The 22488-nt window shown below is 49.0% G+C and overlaps 1 protein-coding gene across 1 annotated transcript in view; it reads right to left on the reverse strand.

The window, feature by feature from the left end:
- Positions 1-22488, reverse strand: part of LOC147096715 (uncharacterized) — a 58651-nt gene that overhangs the window by 26179 nt on the left and 9984 nt on the right. The window contains exons 2-7 of the mRNA XM_085973318.1: positions 16399-16496; positions 7558-7603; positions 5015-5115; positions 3680-3799; positions 1887-2037; positions 777-932 (exon numbers count right to left, since the gene is read on the reverse strand). Of these exons, the coding sequence (XP_085829444.1) occupies positions 777-932; positions 1887-2037; positions 3680-3799; positions 5015-5115; positions 7558-7603; positions 16399-16496 (672 nt within the window). The remainder of the gene's footprint in view (positions 1-776; positions 933-1886; positions 2038-3679; positions 3800-5014; positions 5116-7557; positions 7604-16398; positions 16497-22488) is intronic.

The following is a 22488-nucleotide window of genomic DNA, read 5'->3' on the forward strand; positions in this document are numbered from 1 at the left end:
TCGAATCTGGCCTCGGGTGACTGTCTGTGTGGAGTTTGCACATTCTCCCCGTGTTTGCGTGGGTTTCCTCCGGGTGCTCCGGTTTCCTCCCACAGTCCAAAGATGTGCGGGTTAGGTTGATTGGCTATGATAAATTGACCCTTAGTGTTAGGGGGATTAAATACGTGGGGTTACGGGGATAGGGTGGGATATGTGTTGGTGTAGGGGTTACGGGGATCGGGTGGGATATGTGTCGGTGCAGGCTCGATGGGCCAAAATGGCCTCTATCTGCACCGTGGGGTTTCTGTGATTCTGTGAAGAACATAAGAAATAGAAGCAGGAGTAGTCCATTCGGCCCCTCGAGCCTGCTCTGCCATTTAATGAGATCATGGCTGAAGCTCCACTTCCCTGCCCGCTCCCCATAACCCTTCACTCCCTTATTGTTCAAAAATCTGTCTATCTCCACCTTAAATGTATTCAATGACCCAGCCTCCACGGCTCTCTGGGGAAGAGAATTCCACAGATTTACGACCCTCAGAGAAGAAATTCCTCCTCATCTCAGTTCTAAAAGGGCGACCCTTTATTCTGAAACCGTGCCCCCCGAGTTCCAGATTTCCCCACGAAGGGAAACATCCTCTCTGCATCTACCTTGTCAAGCCCCCTCAGTATCTTGTATGTTTCAATAAGATCACCTCTCATTCTTCTAAACTGTAGTGACGTATCGATAAGAGGCTCCACTGTATCGCAAGGCTGACTTTGGAGGGGTGCGTGTGGCAGAGGAAGCGCGTGCTGCATACCCGAGTCGAGAATGTGGTTGTTGCGCAGGTCCATCAGTTGGATCGTGCAGTTGAACTTCAGGAGGTTCCCCAGCTGGGCCGAGTCCTGCAGTCCATTCAATTTGTTATCCGCCAGAAACAGCTCTCGCAGCGTCATGTTCATCTTCAACGCGGTTGCTGCCGGGAGGAATCACAGGCACACAATAACACACGGGACGCTCGTACGGCAAGGGTACACGCTGCCCTACGACATGTGTGCGAGGTTTCACTAATCTGCCTCTCGAATGCCACGGACCGGAATACTCGGCTTTAAGTTGTCCAGGCATCAGGAATTTAACTTTTGGAGGAAGGGCCGAGGACGTTGGGTTTGTTTTCTGTGGAATAGAGGTGACCTGGTGGACGTTCCCAAGATTATGAAGGGAACTTCTCAAGCTGATCTGGGCAAATTGTTCATTATGGACCAGAGGAGACAGTTAAAAATTGACAAGGAAGTCAAGGAAAAAAATAATTGGGGGGGGGGGGGGCGCTCCCAATCCAGTGAGCCTTGCTGATTAGTACATGGCCAGCGTGGCATGGAGGTCAAGGTGAGGACAGGACTGGGGTCTGATGCCCTCCACCATGCAATATCCTGTCGACACATGTCCGGGCCCATGCACATAGAGTAGCCGAGCCGTACAGAGCAGGAAGGACCCAGGTTTGAAGCGGAGTTGACTGCGTCAGCCGGGTCAATGGCCTCAATGACCATGGCCAGGGAGCAGAACAGAAAACAACTAGGACTCCTGCTTCTGATCGCTGTCCAGTGACCTCTGCTCCTCATGTCAAAGTAAGGCAAGAGGAGGAGCTGGTCCAGCGATAATACCGTCACCCACCACCCACCCAAAAAACTGGTCATTCATCTCATTACTGTTGGAGGGATCTTCCTGTGCTCAAAATGGTTGCTGCATTTGCTTACATAACAGCAGTCACTGAACTTTTAAGTAATTCTTTACATATTAAGCACTTTGAGATGTTGGGAGACGTTTGATCGGGCGTTACCCGTATACAAGTCAAATCTTTCCTTCTTTAAAACCCAGGAGAACAAGACCCCCCCCCCAGCCCCGGTGCAAACTATTACTGAATCTTACTTCTTACCCAAGAGCATGAGCGGTCGGCCAGATAAGCTGGCATTTTCCAGGTGGAGTACCACGAGGCTGCTGCTGATCCGCAAAGCGCGAGCGACGAAGGGTGCGGAGTGATCGAGCAGAGGCGTGTTCCTTGCGTCCAGGTACTGCAGGCAGCTGGTCTGCAACACAGGAGAACAACATTCACCAGGAGGTGATGAACGAGGGCTGTTTTATGCGGCAACGCAATCATGCAATGAGACGATGAGGGCTCTTAAAAAAGCATATTGCAATTGATCAGTCACAGGACGGCACAATAAGTCACTTCCAGGCACAAGCAAACAAAACTGACCCACATATAATTAGTTCAAGAGGGACCAAACCACTTTCCATTCAGGCCCAGTGTACGTCACCCAGCATTCTGGGCTGTACGGCTCAGTACTACACTGGGCAATAAACTTATAGAATGGTTACAGCACGGAAGGCGGCCATTCGGCCCATCCCGGCTCCTTGCAACAGCACCTCAGCTAGTCCCACTCCCCCGCCCTTTCCCCGTAGCCCAGCAAATTTCTTTCCTTCAGGTACTTATCCAACTCCCTTTTGAAAGCCGTGATTGAATCTGCCTCCACCACCCTTTCAGGCAGTGCATTCCAGATCCTAACCACTCGCTGCGTAAAGAAGTTTTTCCTCGTGTCGCCTTTGGTTCTTCTGCCAATCACCTTAAATCTGTGTCCTCTGGTTCTCGACCCTTCCGCCAATGGGAACAGTTTCTCTCTATCTACTCTGTCCAGACCCCTCATGATTTTGAACGCCTCTATCAAATCTCCTCTCAGCCTTCTCTGCTCCAAGGAGAACAACCCCAGCTTCTCCAGTCTATCCACGTAACTGAAGTCCCTCATTCCTGGAATCATTCTCGTTAATCTTTTCTGCACCCTTTCTAAGGCCTTCACTTCCATCCTGAAGTGCGGTGACCAGAACAGGACTCAATACTCCAGTTGAGGCCAAACCAGTGTTTTATACAGGTTCATCATAATTTCCACGCTTTTGTACTTTATACTTCTAGTCATGAAGCCCAGGCTTTCTCAACCTGCCCTGCCACCTTCAACGACTTGTGCACGTATACCCCCAGGTCCCTCTGTGCATGCACCCACTCCCTTTAGGAATTTACCCTTTAGTTTATATTTCCTCTCCTCACTCTTTCTACCAAGAGTGCAAAGACCGCCCTGTGCAATCTGCGTCCAGCATTCCCTTTTGTTTAGGTTGAACTGCAGAATGGATGATTGAAGTGGGTATTGGGAACTTGCTCGATGGCTCAGTGAGTCGATGCACTGTCTGGATCAGATCAGCCATACAGATCAGTAGGTCCCAGTCCCAATTGCCATTGTTGGGTCAGCTGGAGCCCTGCTTCGACTGCATCCCAGGTTTGGGAGAGGAATGTCAGCCAGAGACAGGACTGGACTGGACTCTTGATACCCGCCCCCCGCCCACCATGTTCGAACAGCCCGCTGACACTCACGGTCACAAATAATGGCAAGTTAGGCACTGATCACTGTCCCGGGCCGATTATGCGCTACCCTGCCAGGGACTTGGGAGTTCGCCTGCAACACACTTATTGGCGTCCCAGCGTAAATCAGCACAGACCAGGATCACACCTGGGACATTCTGGTTTTGCGCTACGTCAAGTTATCCATGAGGTATCCGGGGCGGGGTGGGAAGGTGGGCAGGCCTTGCCTATGGAGGGGAGGGGGAAGGAATTTAGCCAAGTAAAAAGCAAAGTTGCAAACAGCCCACAGGCCAAGTGATGCAGTAAGGAGTCAAGCATACCTTCCTCATCATGTGAGCTGCGGCCTGCCACCCTCGAGTGCCGATGTGTTTATTAAATGAGATGTTGAGCTGAGTGGCCGACTCGTAATATTCGATCATGTCGAACAACGCTGACGCACCCTGAAGAAACAAACAGTCGGTAAAACTTTGTCTGGAAAGTCGGTACCACTTTTAGAAAATGAAGCTTTGCGTCGTGTGGCGTGGGAGTGCAGATAATGAGACACTCGCTTTATACTGTTGGGGCTATGTTGCTGAATTTCACACACACCCCCAGTGAGTATGAGAGAATAGACATGAGAACGCACTGAATATTATACAGTGTCAGCCGTGGCTTAGTTAGTGGCACTCTCTCCTTGTATTGGGTTCAAGTCCCCCTCCAGAGACTTGAGCACAGAAATCCAGACCGACACTCCCAGTGCAGTGCTGAGGGAGTGCCGCACTGTCGGAGGAGCCGTCTTTCGGATGAGACGTTAAACCGAGGCCCCGCCTGCTCTCTCAGGTGGATGTAAAAGGTCCCTTGGCACTATTTTGAAGAAGAGCAGGGGGGAGTTCTCCCCGGTGTCCTGGGCAATATTTATCCCTCAGCCAACATAACAAGAAACAGATGATCTGGTCATGATCACATTGCTGTTTGTGGGAGCTTGCTGTGCGCAAATTGGATGTCGCGTTTCCTACATTGAAAGCGACTCCACTTCAAAAAGTACTGCATTGGCTGTAAAGCGCTTTGGGACGTCCGGAGGTTGTGGAAGGCGCTATATAAATGCAAGTCTTTCTTTCTTTTATAACATGGTTCTGATGGAGGGTCACCCCAGAAACATTAACGTTTCTCTCTCAGAAAGGGACTTGAGCTGCTGGTTTTTATTCCAGTCTAGTCCATCTCCCATGGCCTTGCTCACTGGCAATCTGGGGTCGAGAGCGCCACAGCGATGTTTAGCTGCTAGCTTTGACAATGGGTGTTTGTGGGCGCCCGGGCCAACACAGCCAAGAGCCAATTCTGTCCACTGTGTGCATGTCCAGCTGCAGTCTCTCAGCACACAGGACAAGGGAGTTGCAGTACTTATAAGCACGAAGAGAGGGGTTTTATCCATGTGCCAGCTGACGAGGCAGGGATCCATCCAAAACGACACTGGCACAAACAACACCGCCAAGAAACGTGTTGTTTAAATTGGCGTTCGTTCAAATGTGCGAATCGATTGAAACCTGACCTTAAATAGGCAGTGTAACCATGGCATTCATGTATAATACATCTGGGAAGACAGCAGGAAGGCAAAACATGGGAGTTAAAATCCAAAATGTCAAATTTATATATATATTTAAAAAATTTAAGCAGCTCACATCTTCATCCAGGTTTGTTGCCTCCAAATCCACCAGTTTGAACTGAACCCGTTTGAAAACCTCTTCCAAGGCTTCAGAAGCTTTGTAGTCCAGCTTCTCACCTGAAAGTAAAATGGAAGCTGCTTTTGAATAAACTGAAGGGTTTAATAAACTGACAGACTCCCCGTCCTCTCTTCGGGCACTAATCTTTTATTTTTAATATTCATTTATGGGATCTGGGCGTCGCTGGCAAGGCCCAGCATTTATTGCCCATTCCCTAATCGCCCTCGAGAAGGTGGCGGTGAGCCGCCTTCTTCAACCGCTGCAGTCCGTGTGGTGAAGGTGCTCCCACAGTGCTGTTAGGGAGGGAGTTCCAGGGTTTTGACCCAGCGACGATGAAGGAACGGCCGAAATACTTTCCAAGTCAGGATGGTGGGTAACTTGGAGGGGAACTTGGAGGTGGTGGTGTTCCCCCATGCGCCTGCTGCCCTTGTCCTTCTAGGTGGAAGAGGTGGCGGGTTTGGGAGGTGCTGCCGAAGAAGCCTTGGCAAGTTGCTGCGGTGCATCTTGTAGATGGTGCACACTGCAGCCACTGTACGCCAGTGGTGGAGTGAGTGAATGTTTAAGGTGGTGGATGGGGTGCCATCTAGTTAGGCACACCTCTAATAGCATTACTTACCCAAGTTTGAAGAAAAATATGCGCACAGCCTTTTATCTGCTGCCTTTTTCATCCCACTTTCTCCCTTGCTTTCTGGATTCCTGCTGGGATATGGTCACATGGGCCCACATTGCCCTCTGCTACCTCCCCATAGGATTAACAGACTATTTGGATAGGAGGCACGGCTCCCAAGCCTGATCCTGTCACATGTGCACCGAAGCTAGGTCAATTGTTCATTTTAAACCTGAGATTGATGGATTGTTAACCAAAGGTAGTTAGGGATATGGGGCAAATATGGTGTTACGTCACAGATCAGCCATGATCTCATTGAATGGCGAAACAGGCTCGAGGGGATAAATGGCCTCCTCCTGTTCCTATGTTCCCTGCAGGAGTTACTGGATAGCAATGCTGAGGGGGCGCTGCACTGTCAGAGGTGCCGTCTTTCAGATGAGGCGTTAAAACGAGGCCCTGTCTGCTCTCTCAGGTGGACGTAAATGATCCCGTGGCACTATTTCGAAGAAGAGCAGGGGGAGTTCTCCCCTGGTGTCCTGGGCCAATATTTATCCTTCAATCAACATCACTAAAACAGATTATCTGGTCATTATCACATTGCTGTTTGTGGGAGCTTGCTGTGCACAAATTGGCTGCCGTGTTTCCTACATCACAACAGCGACTACACTTCAAAAAGTACTTCATTGGCTGTAAAGCGCTTTGGGTGGTCTGGTGGTCCTGAATGGCGCTATAGAAATGCAAGTCTTTCCTTTCTTTCAATCAGGGGTCTCTTCACCAACCCTGGGGCAATGTGGCCAAAATCAGCTTCTCAGCAGCTGCCCCCTCAAAGCTCTGCCAACTCCAGCCATCACTTCTTTTATATGGACCTTGCCAGTGACAGGGTGCTCCTGAATAGTGGTACATCATAGTCAGGCTACCAGTGTGCTGCACTGATGATGAAGGCTGTCAGGACACTAATTATCACTCAGTCCTTCGAAGTGTACCGCATTAAAGTAGAATGTCTATCTTCCACTACAGTGTCTTTTACTCAAGTCTTTCACTGCGAACCCTAATCATGCTTTCTCACATCCCTTTATAGGTTTATGGGAAAGGTTTTCTTTTAAACAAGGAGGCGCTTGAAGGCAATGCCAACAACTCTCCCAATGCCGCAGCAGGCACCACCCCGTGTGGTGCTAAACCAAACATACCAGAGGTTCGAAGATGAATTCCTATCTGTGCTGAGTTCAGATTTCAGCTGGGACTGCAGTTCAGCAAGTTAGGGAAGGGTTCCTGCTCCTGATTACTATCCAGTAAGTCCTGCTGGAAAGCACAGCGTGCATGCCAGGCGAGGACAGTGTTGGCCTCAGCTCCGATGTTTTCCATACTCCTGATACTGATCACCAAGGCTCGCCCACAAATAATGGCCACTTGGGGGAGGTGCTGGAGGGCTGCAGTGCCAACAGAATATATGGATTCCACACTGGAAAAAAATATATCCTATTAAACATATAAACAGGCAAGCTTCTGTGGAGCTTCCTGTAGGCTGCCAGTTTCATTTTTCTCCCCCCTGTGGATCCCATCTCAGAATTTTACTATAGTTCTCTCAAGTCCCTGCATTGTTTGACATGGAGATTGACATGATTCAGTCATTCATGAAAGAAAGATTTATGAAATAATACTGAGCGGCCTGCGGGTGGCGCTGTCCAGGGAGAGTATAAATACTCGGGCACGGGCCCAGCTTGCGCAGGACATTCTTAACAGGAACTAGTGAAGGACACAACTAGACCTCCATGTTGTAAAACAGTTGATTAAAGCTTTGTTTAACGCTTAGACCAAGTGCCTAGTAGTTTTCTTACGTCAGAGATGTCCTCCCCATTATCAGAGTTCACAGTAAACATTTTACTATCAGCCTTACCTTTTAGATCCAGACAGTCCAACCTCTGCGATAGTTCCTTAAACTCCTACAAAACAGGAAATATGACAAATAATTAAAACCACGACAATAACTTGTATTTATATAGCACCTTTAACTTAGTCAAATATCCCAAGGCGCTTCACAGGAGCGTTATAAAACAAAATTTGACACAGCCATTTAAGGAGATATTAGGACAGATGCCCAAAAGCTTGGTCAACGAGGTAGGTTTTAAGGAGTCTCTTAAAAGGAGAGAGAGGCGGAGAGGTTGGCGGAGAGGTTTAGGGAGGGGATTCCAGAGCTTAGGGCCCAGGCAGCTGACGGCACAGCCGCCAATGGTGGGGCGATTAAAATCAGGGCTGTTCAAGAGGCCAAAATTGGAGGAGCGCAGAGATCTCGGAAAATTGTAGGGCTGGAGGAGGTGTCAGAAGTAGGGAGGGGGTGAGGCCATGGAGGGGTTTGTAAATGAGGCTGAGAATTTTAAAATCGAGACGTTGCCGGTCCGGGAGCCAGTGTAGGTCAGCGAGCGCAGGGGCGATGGGTGAACGGGACTCGGTGCGAGTTAGGACACGGGGCAGCAGAGTTTTGGATGAGCTCACGTTCATGTCGGGTGGAACATGGGAGGCCGGCCAGGAGTGCGTTGGAACGGTCAAGTCTAGAGGTAACAAAGGTATGGATGAGGGTTTCAGCAGTGGATGAGCTGAGTCGGGGGGCAGAGTCGGGCAATGTTATGGAGGTGGAAGTAGGCAGTCCTGGTGAGGTAGAGCAGTGTCAATATTTGACAGGCAAATTCCCAACCCTTGCTTGGTATCTCCCCTTGTTGAAGCAGTCAAGACTGGAAACACTCCTCACGAACAATGAAGGTGCAAAAGCCTGTGTCACACCGAGATTAACAAAGTTTTCTGAAGCATTCAATAATCTTAAGATTCCCCAGAGATTGGCCAGGTGAGCTGTTGAGATATCTATGCTAATACGATTTGAGCGTGTCATTACCAGATACAATACAGCATCTGAAGTTCAAATCCCCCTCGTCTTTGATTAGGTTATTCACCAATCAAAGACATCTGACAAAAGACAATGGCGGTGTGCTGCACTAAATGGACAAGTGCACGGAAAGGTGAAGGTTTTTTTTATTCCTTTCACAACCTCAAGACATCCCAAAGCATTCACAGCCAACGATGTACTTATTAAACGTAGTCACTCTTGTAATGTAGGGGAATATGACAGCCAATTTGCGCACAGAAAGGTCCTACAAACAGCTATGAAATTGTTTTAAGAACATAAGTAGGAGCAGGAGTAGGCCATACGGCCCCTCGGGCCTGCTCCGCCATTCAATAGGATCATGGCTGATCCGAACCTAGCCTCACGTCCACTTCCCTGCCCTCTCCCCGGAACCACTAATTCCCTTATCTGCTAGGAAACTGTCCATCTCCGTTTTAAATCTATTTAATGTTGCTTCCACAGCTCTCTGGGGTAGCAAATTCCATAGATTTACCACCCTCTGGGTAAAGAAGTTTCTCCTCATCTCAGTTTTGAAAGGGCAGCCCCTTATTCTCAGATTATGCCCCCTAGTTCTAGTCTCACCGCATCCACCCGATCAACCCCCCTCACAATCTTATATGTTTCGATAAGGTCGCCTCTCATTCTTCTGAACTCCAATGAGTAGAGGCCCAACCTACTCAACCTTTCCTCATATGTCAACCCCCTCATTTCTGGAAGTGATGTTGGTTGAGGGATAAACATTAGCCAGGACACCGGGAGAACTCCCCTGATTTTCTTCAAATAGTGACGTGGGACCCTTTCAGAGACAGCAGACGGGGCTTCAGTTTAACGTCTCACCCGAAAGACAGCACCTGCAACACTAGTGTCAGCCTAGATTTTGAGCCCAAGTCTCTGGAGTGGGGCTGGAATCCGCAATCTGCTGACTCAGGTGCGAGTGTGACCACTGAGCCACGGTTAACATCTGGCCACAAAGTCTCATCGAAACGTATTAAATTCTGACAGGGCTAGACAGACTGGATGCAGGGAGGATGTTTCCCCCTGGCTGGGGGGGGGGGTCTAGAACGAGGGGTCACAGTCTCAGGATACGGGGTAGGACATTTAGGACTGAGATGAGGAGAAATGTCTTCACTCAGAGGGTGGTGAACCTGTGGAATTCTCTACCACAGAAGGCTGTGGAGGCCAAGTCACTGAATATATTTAAGAAGGAGGTAGATAGATTTCTAGACACAAAAGGCATCGAGGGGTATGGGGAGAGAGCGGGAATATGGTATTGAAATAGAGGATCAGCCATGATCATATTGAATGGCGGAGCAGGCTCGAAGGGCCGAATGGCCGACTCCTGCTCCGATTTTTCTATGTTTCTAAAAGGGAAATTCTGAGGTCAATTAGACTCAACTGCTGTTGAAATGTGCCTCTAAACAGGCAGCTGCTTCTAAAGCCTCCTCCTCTAGGGGAGAAGGCACGTTATCAAGGAACTCACATTCCTTTGTGATTTGCTGCTATTTTATGAATATATTTGAGCCACGAGTGATTTCCTCTCCACTCTGACACTGTCAAGGTTCTGGGCCAACTACGGTAGATTCCCTCCCTTGCCATCGGGTGTCAGCCGTGGCTCAGTGGGTAGCACTCTCACCTCTGAAGTTATGGGTTCAAGTCCCACTCCAGAGACTTGAGCTCATATTCTAGGCTGGTACTGAGGGAGGGCTGCACTGTCGGAGGTGCCGTCTTTCGGATGAGACGATAAACCGAGGCCCCGCCTGCCCTCTCAGGTGGAAGTAAAAGATCCCATGGCACTATTTTGAAGAAGAGCAGGGGAGTTCCCCCTGGTGTCCTGACCCAATATTTATCCCTCAACCATCATCACTAACAGATTTTTAAAAATTCATTCATGGGATGTGGGCGTCGCTGGCAAGGCCAGCATTTATTGCCCATCCCTAATTGCCCTTACGAAGGTGGTGGTGAGCCACCTTCTTAAACCCCTGCAGTCCGTGTGGTGAAGGTACTCCCACAGTCATCATCGTCTTCTTCTTGCGTATGGCAGTAGCAAAGCAAAGCAAATGTCAATATGCAAGTCAGATATCCAGGCCAAAGCTTCCGGTGTAACAGCGTGGATATCTTGTAGGCTGCCTGCGAATCTCCTGAGGGCAGTGCTCAATGATGTGCTCCAGGGTCTGATCAGGAGCTCCACAGTCACATGATGGGGATGCTTTAATCTTCCATCGATGGAGAAGGTGGCAGCATCTACCATGGCTGGTTCTGAGGCGGTTGATGGTTGTCCACTGTTTGCGAGGAAGGTTTGATCCTTCAGGTTGTACTGTGGGGTCCTCTATAAGGAATCCATTCCGTATGTCGCAGCTCTTCCAAGCATTTCACCGTTGGTCATCAAGGCTGAGGGGAGATCGCTGAAGGGCTTCGGCGACGGTCCAAAATGGCCTTCTAGATTTGAGACGGGTTGGTGGTCGGTTGTTCAAGTCGGCCTGGATCGTGTCTTTGCTGGTGTAGCAGTTGTATTCTCTGGAGACTGCATATTCACGGAGTAGGAAGGTGGTGCGATGTTTGCAAGCACGGGCAGCCAAGGTGTTGGTGTCGATAAAAGCGTACCGGTGATAATTCTCATAGTAGAGTTCAGCTGGACAGCAACGGATTTGACATGCGGACTCGATAGCCACGCTGGAGAGCAGTACTCCGCTGTAGAGTACACCAGGGCGAGTGCTGCCGTACGGAGGGTTTCTGCTCCCCATGTGGATCCGGCCAGTTTCTGGATCAAGTTGACCCTACTCTTTAGTTTCTTCCCAAGGTTCTGGAGATGTTGTCTGTATGACAGGATGCGATCGAGCGTGACGCCTAAATAGGAGGGTTTTTTGGCATGGTTTATCTCTGCGACTTTCAAAGCTTGGTTTGCTTGATGTGTGTTGAAGTGGAATGTCGCGGGACAGCCTTTTGCGGGTTTGCACGAAGTCGCCATCGGCGGAAGTAGCCCTCCATCCTCTGTAAATCACTCTTCGGTGATGGACAGATTCATGTTTTGCGCGGCCACAGTGATGTTAGGGAGGGAGCTCCAGGATTTTGACCCTACGGTGATATACTTCTAAGTCAGGATGGTGTGTGACTTGGGAGGGGAACTTGGAGGTGGTGGTGTTCCCATGCGCCTGCTGCCCTTGTCCTTCTAGGTGGTAGAGGTCGCGGGTTTGGGATTCTGATCATGATCACATTGCTGTTTGTGGGACCTTGCTGTGCGCAAACTGGCTGCCGTGCTTCCTGAATTAAAGCAGTGGCAACACTTTTAAAGCATTTCATTGGCTTTAAAGTGCTTTGGGACATCCTGAGGCTGTGATAGGCGCTATAGAAATACAAAGTCTTTTTTTAATCTATTTAAATGGGTCTGGATTGAAGTTTTCAATCGTACAAACCAGAATGTTGCAGATTCTATCCCAAGTTTGTGCTAAATTAGCTGATATTAACTTGGGCAGCACTTTGCCTCAATGCCTTTAGACTAGAAAGTGGGGAGGGGGAAATAAACTAGAGATGTGAGCAAGGGCGAGGGCAGGATAACACACTCAGTTGCGCTGGCCCCCCCACAATGCTGGGACTTGTGAATTAGGTTCATGTGGAAAAATGGCTACTTGGGTGAGGTATCCGGGACAGCTATCGCCTGGTGCCCTCAAGAGTTAAGACCGTTCAGGACAGGGGGGCAAGGGGGAAGAGTATAAAAATCACCAACTAACAAAGGAGCATTTAATAGTCGTGTGATGGAAACTCCGGGTTTGGCTGCAGCCGAAGCAGTGGCGTCAGAGGACAGGAATTTGACAAGAGTCTCATCGGCAGGATGCTAGTGCGAGAGGGAGAATGTCACGCCACACTGTCAAAGTGACGACAACAAGACGTGCCCCTTTACAGAGCGGCTCCCAAATTCCACAGGAAACCGACGACAGCAATAGACACAGATTCTGCTGGATAAAGGGAAGGCAAGAGGAGAGGAGAAAAAAAAAAGCTTTGAAACTTTTTACTCGGTAGCCGATATCAACAAGAATTTTGATGTGTTGTGGCTCACAGAGCTAGTCATCTTTCAGAACTTTTAAAACGTGTTTATTATAGAACAGCCATGATCTTATTGAATGGCGGAGCAGGCTCGAGGGGCCGTATGGTCGCCTCCTGCTCCGATTTCTTAGATTCTTATTTCTTCCTCCTTCCCACCCCAATTTCCTGCTTTTGTAGATGCTGACAGCCTTCTGTGCCCTGCTTCAAGTGTAAGCCTACACAGTGAGTGCCAGCAGTCTATTCAACTGCAGAGGGCATCACAGTCAAGCCTGATCCTCCCCAACGTACACGTCAAGAAAGACTGCGCGGGGAACAGGAGCAGGAATCCTGGCTGATTCTTTTCCCCCCCCTCCCTGGCCCAGAGGTCTGAAGCCAGTTGTAGCGCCCTCATTTTTGCATTGCCTTCGACCAGCAACGCAATCTAGATCAGGAATTGAACCTGGGATATTGCTGGCCTGTATGGGCTCAATACCACACTGCATGATTGTGGTAAACCACTGTTAACCTGTACATGCCTGTGTGGTAAACCACTGTTAACCCTGTACAAGTCCAGGCATGTCTCAGCCCTTGGCTCCACCCCTAAGCCCGGGTATAAAGGTGACTCACCACCCTTCCCCCGGGAGCTCTTAGGATGGATTCACTAGCAGAGGCATGCTCTAGTTCTTAGTCAATAAAAGCCTACTTCATGTAAGTCCATTTCGTAGTCTTTGGTATTGTTGATAGCGCATCAATGATGTACTTACCAACTGAACCACGGGTGGACCACTGAAGTTTACAGTACAGAAGGAAGCATTCAGCACATCGTGTCTGTGTCGGCATTTTGCTAGATCAATCCAAAACTAATCCCACTGCCCTGCTGTCTCCTCATAGACCTGTAGCTGCCTCTGTTGCAAATATTTATCTAGTTTTTCATTAAAAGGTCCCATAGCTTCTGACTCAACCGCTACCTGTAGCAATGCATCCCGTGCTCCAATAACCCTCTGCATTAAAGACATTTCTCACCTCTCTCTTCACTGTCTTAGTGAGGGGATGTCACAGAGCCATTCTTGGCTTTGATGCCGCCCCCTCCCCCCCCCATGTGTCAGCCATGACTCAGTGGGTCGCACTCTCGCCTCCGAGTCAGAAGGTTGTGGGTTCAAGTTTCACTCCAGAGACTTGAGCACAAAAATCTCGGCTGACACCCATTCAGTACTGAGGGGGAGCTGCACTGTCGGAGGTGCCGTTAAACCGAGGCCCCCCGTCTGCTCTCTCAGGTCGACGTAAAAGATCCCATGACACTATCTCAAAGAAGAGCAGGGGGGAGTTCTCCCCGGTGTCCTGGGCCAATATTTATCCCTCAATCAGTATCACTAAAACAGATGATCTGGTCATTATCACATGGCTGTTTGTGGGAGCTTGCTGTGTACAATTGGCTGTAGCGTTTCCTACACTACAACAGTGACTCCACTTCAAAAAGTACTTCATTGGCTGCAAAGTGCTTTGGAATGTCCTGAAGTCATGAAAGGCGCAATAGAAATGCAATTCTTTCTTTACGGTCAACTAGCCTGTCAACACTTAGTACAGTAAACTCTTTCATATCCAGCACTTACGGGACCAGGATGGTGTCGGTTGATGAAAAATTCTGGATAATAGAGAGATATACCTACCAAGGCAATTTTTAACACAAACAAAAATATAAACCACTGACTAACTCAGCCACCGCAGGAGACTTGGACTCGGCAAAACGAGTGCTGGATAGATTCGGCAAGATTACCGGTTATCTATTTTGCCGGTTATTAAAGTATTCCGGCTGATTAAGTGCCGTTTAAACAAGAGTTTACTGTATCTAGGCTCATGTGGAAAATGGGCACTTGAGCAAGGGTGCCTGGCACCTGTGGAGCCACAACCCAGCACCTTCAAGAGAGTATGGGGGGGGGGGGGGGGGGGGAAACCTGAAAAGAAAACTCACTAAACCAAAGTCAATTTGAACAAGACGGGCACAGCCCTGGAACTTGCATTTTAGACCTTTTGACTGGGAGTAGAGCACTTGGCCACTTTAGATACAGGCCTGCCAAGTGTAGCACTTCACCGGAGCTGGGACAAGCCCATATTTACAGCTGTTATGTCAATAGAGCACTCCAAAAACTTGTGACCACGTGTAAACAGCACTCCAGGCGGTCACTGATAACGCGCGAGTTGTAATCAGCTACGTGCTCTTGTTACAGACTGTGATAAGAAAGAGAATTGTACAGATAGGTACTGCCTGAAATAGGCTTGGAAAAATGAATAGGGCTGTACCCGGACCTATTGCTGCACCCAGAAGCTAAAGGTAGTGCTGTTGTCATGCGGCCATTTTGTGCGGGTACTGAAAGGTTGGCACAGTTATTATCCAAATCAGGTCAACCAGATCACGAGCCATACCCAAAACCTATCGCAGTGATACGGATTCTCTCAACAAGGCCTTTGGATTTCACAGCTTACTGATGGGAACCGGAGATGGGGAGGGGAGGGGGGGGTCTCTGTACTAGATGGAAACACAGTCAGCTGGCATTCCACCACGCGGTGCTACAGGAGGGTGGGGCGTGAGTTCCACACACATCCTCCCGCTCTGCTTCGCAGGGTGGAGCAGCGTCCAGCTGGCCCACTGAGTAATTGATTACAATAAACTGTTGATTCTATCCACACCAGGCTGGCACCAGTGAGCATTTATTGCACTGGGTCCTAAACAGTGTTCCTGGTTAAGCGGCGCGGCTATCTGGAGGTCCCGCGCAGGCTGCTCAACGGCTTCTTAAATGGAACAGAAACCGCGCCGGCGCGATAATTTGAATGGGCCGCGCACGCCCCCAAAAAAATTAGCGGGAGCGTTGGTCCTAACCATTGTATCAATGAGTACAGAATGCAAATTCTGCAGCCGATAGTTTTCTCCCTAACCCCTCCTCTCCCAGGGCTATAACTCCACTGGCATTCACGACCCTCCAGTACCCTCTCCCAAGTGACGGTTCTTCAGTGGAGAACCTGGATAGTGAGGGTTAGTGGGATGTTGGACCATACAGGACACGAGAGCTCAATTTGATCCTGTCCTCACTCGATGCCCACGCATCTCACTTTCCATCAATGGGTGACTGGATGTTGATCAGCAGCAGCAACCATGGCTGATTTTTGCCCTGCTTAGCCCAGGACCAATTGTCGTCCCTATAATGTCGTTCCCACTGAGATCAGCTAACACAGTACAAACTGGGGATCAAACCTGGGACCTACTTCAACGTTCCCTCTAATTTTTTTTTGGGGGGGGGTGTGCGGCCCCTTTAAGAGGCTGCGCGCCCTATTCAAATGTCTGCTCGTGCGCGGTTTTTTCCACTGTAAAGCCGGCTAGCGGCCTGCGCGGGAGCTCCAGACAGCTGCGCGGCCGTGCAGCTTAATGGGGGGGAACACTGGACCTACTGGTCCATAATGGTCCTTGCAGTGAATTTGTCCGCTGAAACACTGCGGGATCAACTTGCCGAAATGAAGTACACTCGAACAGACTAGGTCAGGAAGTGTAAATCAGAAAAACGTGAGCCAAGGGGGAAAAATAAAGGTGCCAGATGAACCAAGCTGAACTGGGCCAAATGATCGACAGATGAACTACAACATGGCCCACTCCCTACAACAGAATGTGCATCATCCTGTTTTAAGGTACTTTAATTTGCCGACAGATGATCGTTCCTGGTTTCACATCAGATGGATTGGATCTGACCCTGTGCAAATATTGGTCCGCTCACAACTACACAAAGGACTCCGCCCCCCCCGCCCATGGATGACTATGCTCTGGAAGCTCAGCCTTACTTGAATCTGTTTGAGCAGCTTGTTAATCGGCTTGCAGTTCAGCTTCTGACAGGCCATCTTGTAGGCCGCGATAATCTCCTCGACCGTCACATTCTGAGCTGAAACACAGCAAACATTTCCGTATCACAACATAAACTCATCAACTGGCTCGACGAATAAAGCAAATCATTCTCTCGAGTTCTGAAACAAAGTGTGGAGTGAGAATTGTTTAAATGCACAATGTCATTGCCCAAATACAACACATACACACACCGGCACCCGACAATACCTGCAGGCAGGTTTATTTTTGTTTTTTTACACTAATTTTCTCTGCCAAGGGAAGTCCTCCACTTCCGCCCACCCATAAAGAGTTTGATTTCTTGTTGGGCAGTGTTATGGGAGCCCAGCTCTCTTCAGTACTTCAGCGAAGAGTTTATCATTAGGAAGGAGGCGAAGGCTTTGAAGAGGGTATGGAAGAGATTTACTCGAATGGTTCCAGGGATGAGGGAATAGTTACGTGGATAGACTAGAGAAGCTGGGGCTGTTCTCCTTGGAGCAGAGATGCACTGCAGCAACTCGCCAAGGCTTCTTCGGCAGCACCTCCCAAACCCGCCACCTCTTCCACCTAGAAGGACAAGGGCAGCAGGCGCACGGGAACACCACCACCTCCAAATTCCCCTCCGAGTCACACACCATCCTGACTGGGAAATATATCGGCTGTTCCTTCATCGTCGCTGGGTCAAAATCCTGGAACTCCCTCCCTAACAGCACTGTGGGAGCACCTTCACCACACGGGACTGCAGCGGTTCAATAAGGCGGCTCGCCACCACCTTCTCAAGGGGCAATTAGGGATGGGCATTAAATGCTGGCCTTGCCAGCGACACCCACATCCCATAAAAAACAAAATAAAAATAGATTGTGGAGATTTGATCGAGGTGTTCAAAATCATGAAGGGTTTAGGTAGAGTAAATAAAGAGAAACTGTTTCCAATGGCTGATGGGTCAATAACCAGAGGGCACAGATTGAAGGTGATTGGCAACAGATTCAATAGTAGCCTTCAAAAGGGAATTGGGTAAATACTTGAAGGAGAAAAATTTGCAGGGATATGGGGAAAGAGCGGAGGAGTGGGACTGACTGGCTTGCTCTTCGAAAGAGCCGGCGCAGACTCGATGGGCCGAATGGCCTCCTTCTGTGTGTACTATTCTTTGATTTTATGTGAACCTTGACTATAAGTGCCGACAAGGTATTCAACCACTGTCGGACATCACAACCAAACCCAATCCTGTTCTTGTCCAACATCCATAAATAGGCAGAGGTCAATAGGCAAGAGTTCCTCTTCCTAACCCAGGGGTACTGGGGGTAACTGCCACACTGGCCGGAGATCAGGTTCCTCAGCACAGACTGACCGGGTCCCAAACCTGGCTCTGTCCAGCTCAGCACTGGGGCGTTCTCATAGGTGCATTAAATCTAAGAGTGTGGCTCAGGGCAGTGAATGCAGAGAGAATAAGCTCAGCGAGGTAAAGCCATCGACTCTCGCCATGTGTCTTGAAACAAAGATTATACAGTACTGAGTTTTAAACGCAGATCATTTTTGGCACCGTGAACTAAGATAACATTGGACGAAAGGATAAAAATGGAGATTCCCCCACAAGTGTGTGCCCGCCCTAACAAGGCCACTCTGTGGGAATGATGGCCTCAGCATAAGGCAACAACATGATGATCTACTCTGGTGGCAGCAGATGTGCTGGGACACACAGCACGATGTCTGTAGGAGCTGAATCTTTTCACTCTCGTACCTTTTAACTATACCTCTCTGTAATCCGGACTTTTGATAAACCAGCACGCCGGTCCCGTCGGTGCTGGATAAAAAAGAGTTTCCTGTACAGCACAGAAACAGGCCATTCGGTCCAACTGGTCCAAGCCGGTGTTTATGCACCACACGAGCCTCCTCCCATCTCTCTTCATCTCACCCTATCAGATTCTGAATGGATACACCAATAAGCAAAACGGACCTGAATTTATATAGCATCCCATCTCATTTATCCAGAGCATCTCAAGGCACTTCAAGTGCAATTACAGGAAACTCTCGATTTCCCGGCACCTAAATAACCGGAAACCTCTGTTAACCGGCAAAATTCAGGAGTAGGTTCAGGTAAGTTTTACTTCATATTAGTGGCCGTTCCTGGATCTGTGGCTGTGTAACCGGGGTGCCTGCACTTGTTGCGAAGCAACAGGGATGCTTGGTCTGTGGCCGGAGTTCCTGCACATGTTGCTAAGCAACAGGGAAGCCTGGATTTGTTGCTGTGTACGGAGCTCTCGTACCTTTTAACTATACCTCTCTGTAATCCGGACTTTTTGATAAACCGGCACCACGCCGGTCCCGGATAAAAAAGTTTCCTGTACAGCACAGAAACAGGCCATTCGGTCCAACTGGTCCATGCCGGTGTTTATGCTCCACACGAGCCTCCTCCCATCTCTCTTCATCTCACCCTATCAGCATCTCCTTCTATTCCTTTCTCCCATGTGTTTATCTAGCTTCCCCTTAAATGCATCCTTGCGCTTCGCCTGAACCACTCCCTGCGGCAGCAAGTTCCACATTCGCGCCACTCTCTGGGTGAAACAGTACTTTCCTGGGCAGCCAATGAGCACTGCTGCCTCTTTTGCGCATTTCCTGGCGAGGTGAAACAGTTGATATTTTCTGATCAAAAAGAGCGGAGCTCGGCAGCATTAGTCCTGTTTGGCATCCTTTGGAGACCAGGTGTAAGAGCAGAGTGAGCACAGCTTTCACGGCAACCGCAATAAAATTGTTCCAGTTGTGAAGGAACTTTGTGCAAGTGCACTGGACCACAAAAAGTATGTCTGTCGATTATTGTCTGACTGCGCTACTGTGACATTTTAAAGGTGCTATATAAAGGTAAGTTGTTGTTGGTGTAGAGAGTACTCTGTTAAATTTAGTGAAATGATCGATAACCAAGGAAGATCATTTCTTTGTTTGGTTCTGTTAGTTTTCATAGATACACGGAAAAGTACAGCACCAAGGAGGCCATTCGGCCCGTCGTGCCCGTCCTGGCTCGTAGAAAGAGCAGTCGTGCTTAATCCCACGTCCCTGCTTGTTGTCCGTAATCCTGTAAGGTCCTCATTCGCAAGTACCCAGAATCAGCTCATGACCTATTCAGGTAGAGTCACTCTGAACCGCAATGACTGTTAAATGGGTAAACAGACAAGCCATTTTTCCACCCGGCAAGATCCCTCAAACAGCAATGAGATGAACGTGCAGTTATTCTGTTATTAGCGGTGTTGGTTAAGGGTAGAATACAGGGAGAACTCCTGATCTTCTTTGATTAGTACCATCTGACCTTTATCATCTTCATGAACAGGTAGACGGGGCCCCAGTTCAAAGTCTCATCGAGACAGTGATTCTGACAAGGCATGCATTCCTTCAGTACTGAAATGTCAGCCTAGATTATCTGCTCACATCCTGGAGTGTGCCTTGAACCCGAGTCAAAGACTCCTGACTGGTGGCTGAGTTGAAATTTAATGAAAAGATTATGTCAGAAACATTAACCTGCTTATTTTCTCTTTCAAGGACCCAACACAACCTCAGGGAGTCAGTGACCTCGGAACTAGTCCGGGGCTGCCCCTCCTAACTGCTATCTAGTTACCCCCTCTGAAACAGGTACCTTTCTGCTCAGCGAGTGAGGGCATGATCAGACTCGACCATCATGCCGCCATGATTGGTAACATTCAATGTCTAGGCTGACACACAACAACAACTTGCATTTATATAGCGCCTTTAATGTAGTAAAACGTCCCAAGGCACTTCACAGTAGTATTATCAAACCAAATTTGACACCGAGCCACATAAGGAGATATTGAGGCAGATGACCAAAGGCTTGGTCAAAGAGGTAGGTTTTAAGGAGCGTCTTAAAGAAGAGAGGTAGCGAGGCGGAGAGGTTTAGGGAGGGAATTCCAGAGCTTAGGGCCTCGGCCGCACGGCCACCAATGGTTGAGCGATTATAATCAGGGATGCTCAAGAGGCCAGAATTAGACGAGCGCAGAGATCGCGGAGGGTTGTAGGGCTGGAGGGGACTACAGAGATAGGGAGGGGCGAGGCCACGGAGGGATTTGAAAACAAGGATGAGAATTTTGAAATCAAGGCGTTGCTTAACCGGGAGCCAATGTAGGTCAGCGAGCACAGGGGTGATGAGCGAACAGGAATTGGTGCGAGTAAGGACACGGGCAGCAGAGTTTTGGATGACCTCAAGTTCATGGAGGCTGGTTCTCCTGGGTGACTTACTGCACGGTGATCAGCTTCCATGGAACCATACCCTAACGAGAGTCACCCAAGTCGAGGGACGCAGGAGCAGGTTCCCGGTATCAATCGCAACTTGCAGAGAGGCACTGGATGGGAGAACAGACATCTCCTCCCAGAGAAAGGGAAAAATCATCTTTGAGCCACCTCGTAACAGATGGCTGAGATTTTTTACTTTTGTCTGAACAGGCTACATATCTTAAAAATGTATTTGTAGAACCCTGCCCTTATAGCAGAATACTTTCCTGTGGAACCTTGTGATGCTGCCTCACTTATATACTCATCTGGTCACATCACGGAGTTCTCTATTTTCCCCCGCCCGCCCTCAATGTTCTGAAAAGACTGCAGGTACAGCGAGTACAGTCTGTCTGTCCCAGCTTCTGAACGTGTGTAATGTGCAGTTGATGGATAAAGATTTTCCACGTGAGCACTGTGTCTGCCTTGTGTTACATGACCTCACCGGGGCTGTGTGGCTCACAGCAGCTTCACCACAAGACAAGAGTTCACAGGAAACAGTCCGACAGGGGTACGAGTGGTCCGCCAGCATCACACTGCGCACAGACATATTCTCTGGAGTTTAGAAACCTACCTCTTTGACCAAGAGCGCGACCTAATATCTCCTTCTGTGGCTCGGTGTCAAATTTTGTCTGATAATCGCTCCTGTGAAGCACCTTGGGACGTTTTACTACATTAAAGGCGCTATATAAATGCAAGTTGTTATTGTTTAGTTGTTGAATGAGGTGTGATCTTATTGAAACAGATAAAATTCTGAGGGGGCCTGACAGGGTAGATGCTGAGAGGCTGTTTCCGCTGGCTGGAGGGTCTAGAACCAGGGGTCACAGTCACAGAATAAGGGGTCGGCCATTTAGGACTGAGATGAGGAGAAATGTCTTCACTCAGAGGGTGGTGAATCTTTGGAATTCTCTACCACAGAAGGCTGTGGAGGCTCAGTCGTTGAGTATATTCAAGACTGAGAGAGATATATTTTTGGTCACTAAGGGAATCGAGGGATATGGGGATCGGACAGGAAATTTATTTGATTAACTGAAGTTAAATTCCCCAGTGGCCGTGGTGGGATCTGAATTTATGTCTAGGCCTCGGGATTCCTAATCCAGTAACATAACCACTATGCAACCGTTCCCTTGATGCTACCACACCAAGCAGGAAGGTTCCAAGGTCAATCCCCTGCCTGAGCTGAGCTAGCCAATCTCAGTCGGGCACAAGTGGGCGATCTCGGTGGCTCCAGCCTAGAAAATCAGCCAGGGTTTCTTGCAGCCGATTGCCGTCCTTTGACCACTGCTAGGAAGCACGCGCACATATATGTGGGTGTCAGTTAAGGACAGGATCAGCCTTGGTTGTGGTGTCCCCCACGCTCAAAAAGATCCACGTCAGCACTCATCTGCTCGACGCCCGAGTGCGAAAATAGGAACAGAAAATGCTCGGAAATACTCAGCAGGTCAATAAAGGTCATCGACCCGAAACGTTAGCTCTCGTTTCTCTCTCCGCGGATGCTGCCCGATCTGCCGAGTGTTGCCAGCATTTTCTGTTTTTATTCAAGATTTCCAGCATCCGCAGTATCTCGCTTTGGTCTCGCGTGCGAAAATTGTCCGGGTGAGACGTACGGCAGAGCAGTCATCACCGGAGGAACAGTCCCCCTGCAAGAGTCAGCATCCTCGGGACAAAAAGGGGGAAGGACATTTGAAGTGGGATTTACTCCATTTCTGTTCCCGAACTGAGAACAAGCTGGCATGGTATGTGACATGAATCAGTCATTCATGAAAGAAAGACTTATGAAATAA

The sequence above is a fragment of the Somniosus microcephalus genome, chromosome 34 (assembly GCF_052327205.1).
Source record: "Somniosus microcephalus isolate GS21.2 chromosome 34, FLI_Smic_1.0, whole genome shotgun sequence".
Classification (NCBI taxonomy): domain Eukaryota; kingdom Metazoa; phylum Chordata; class Chondrichthyes; order Squaliformes; family Somniosidae; genus Somniosus; species Somniosus microcephalus.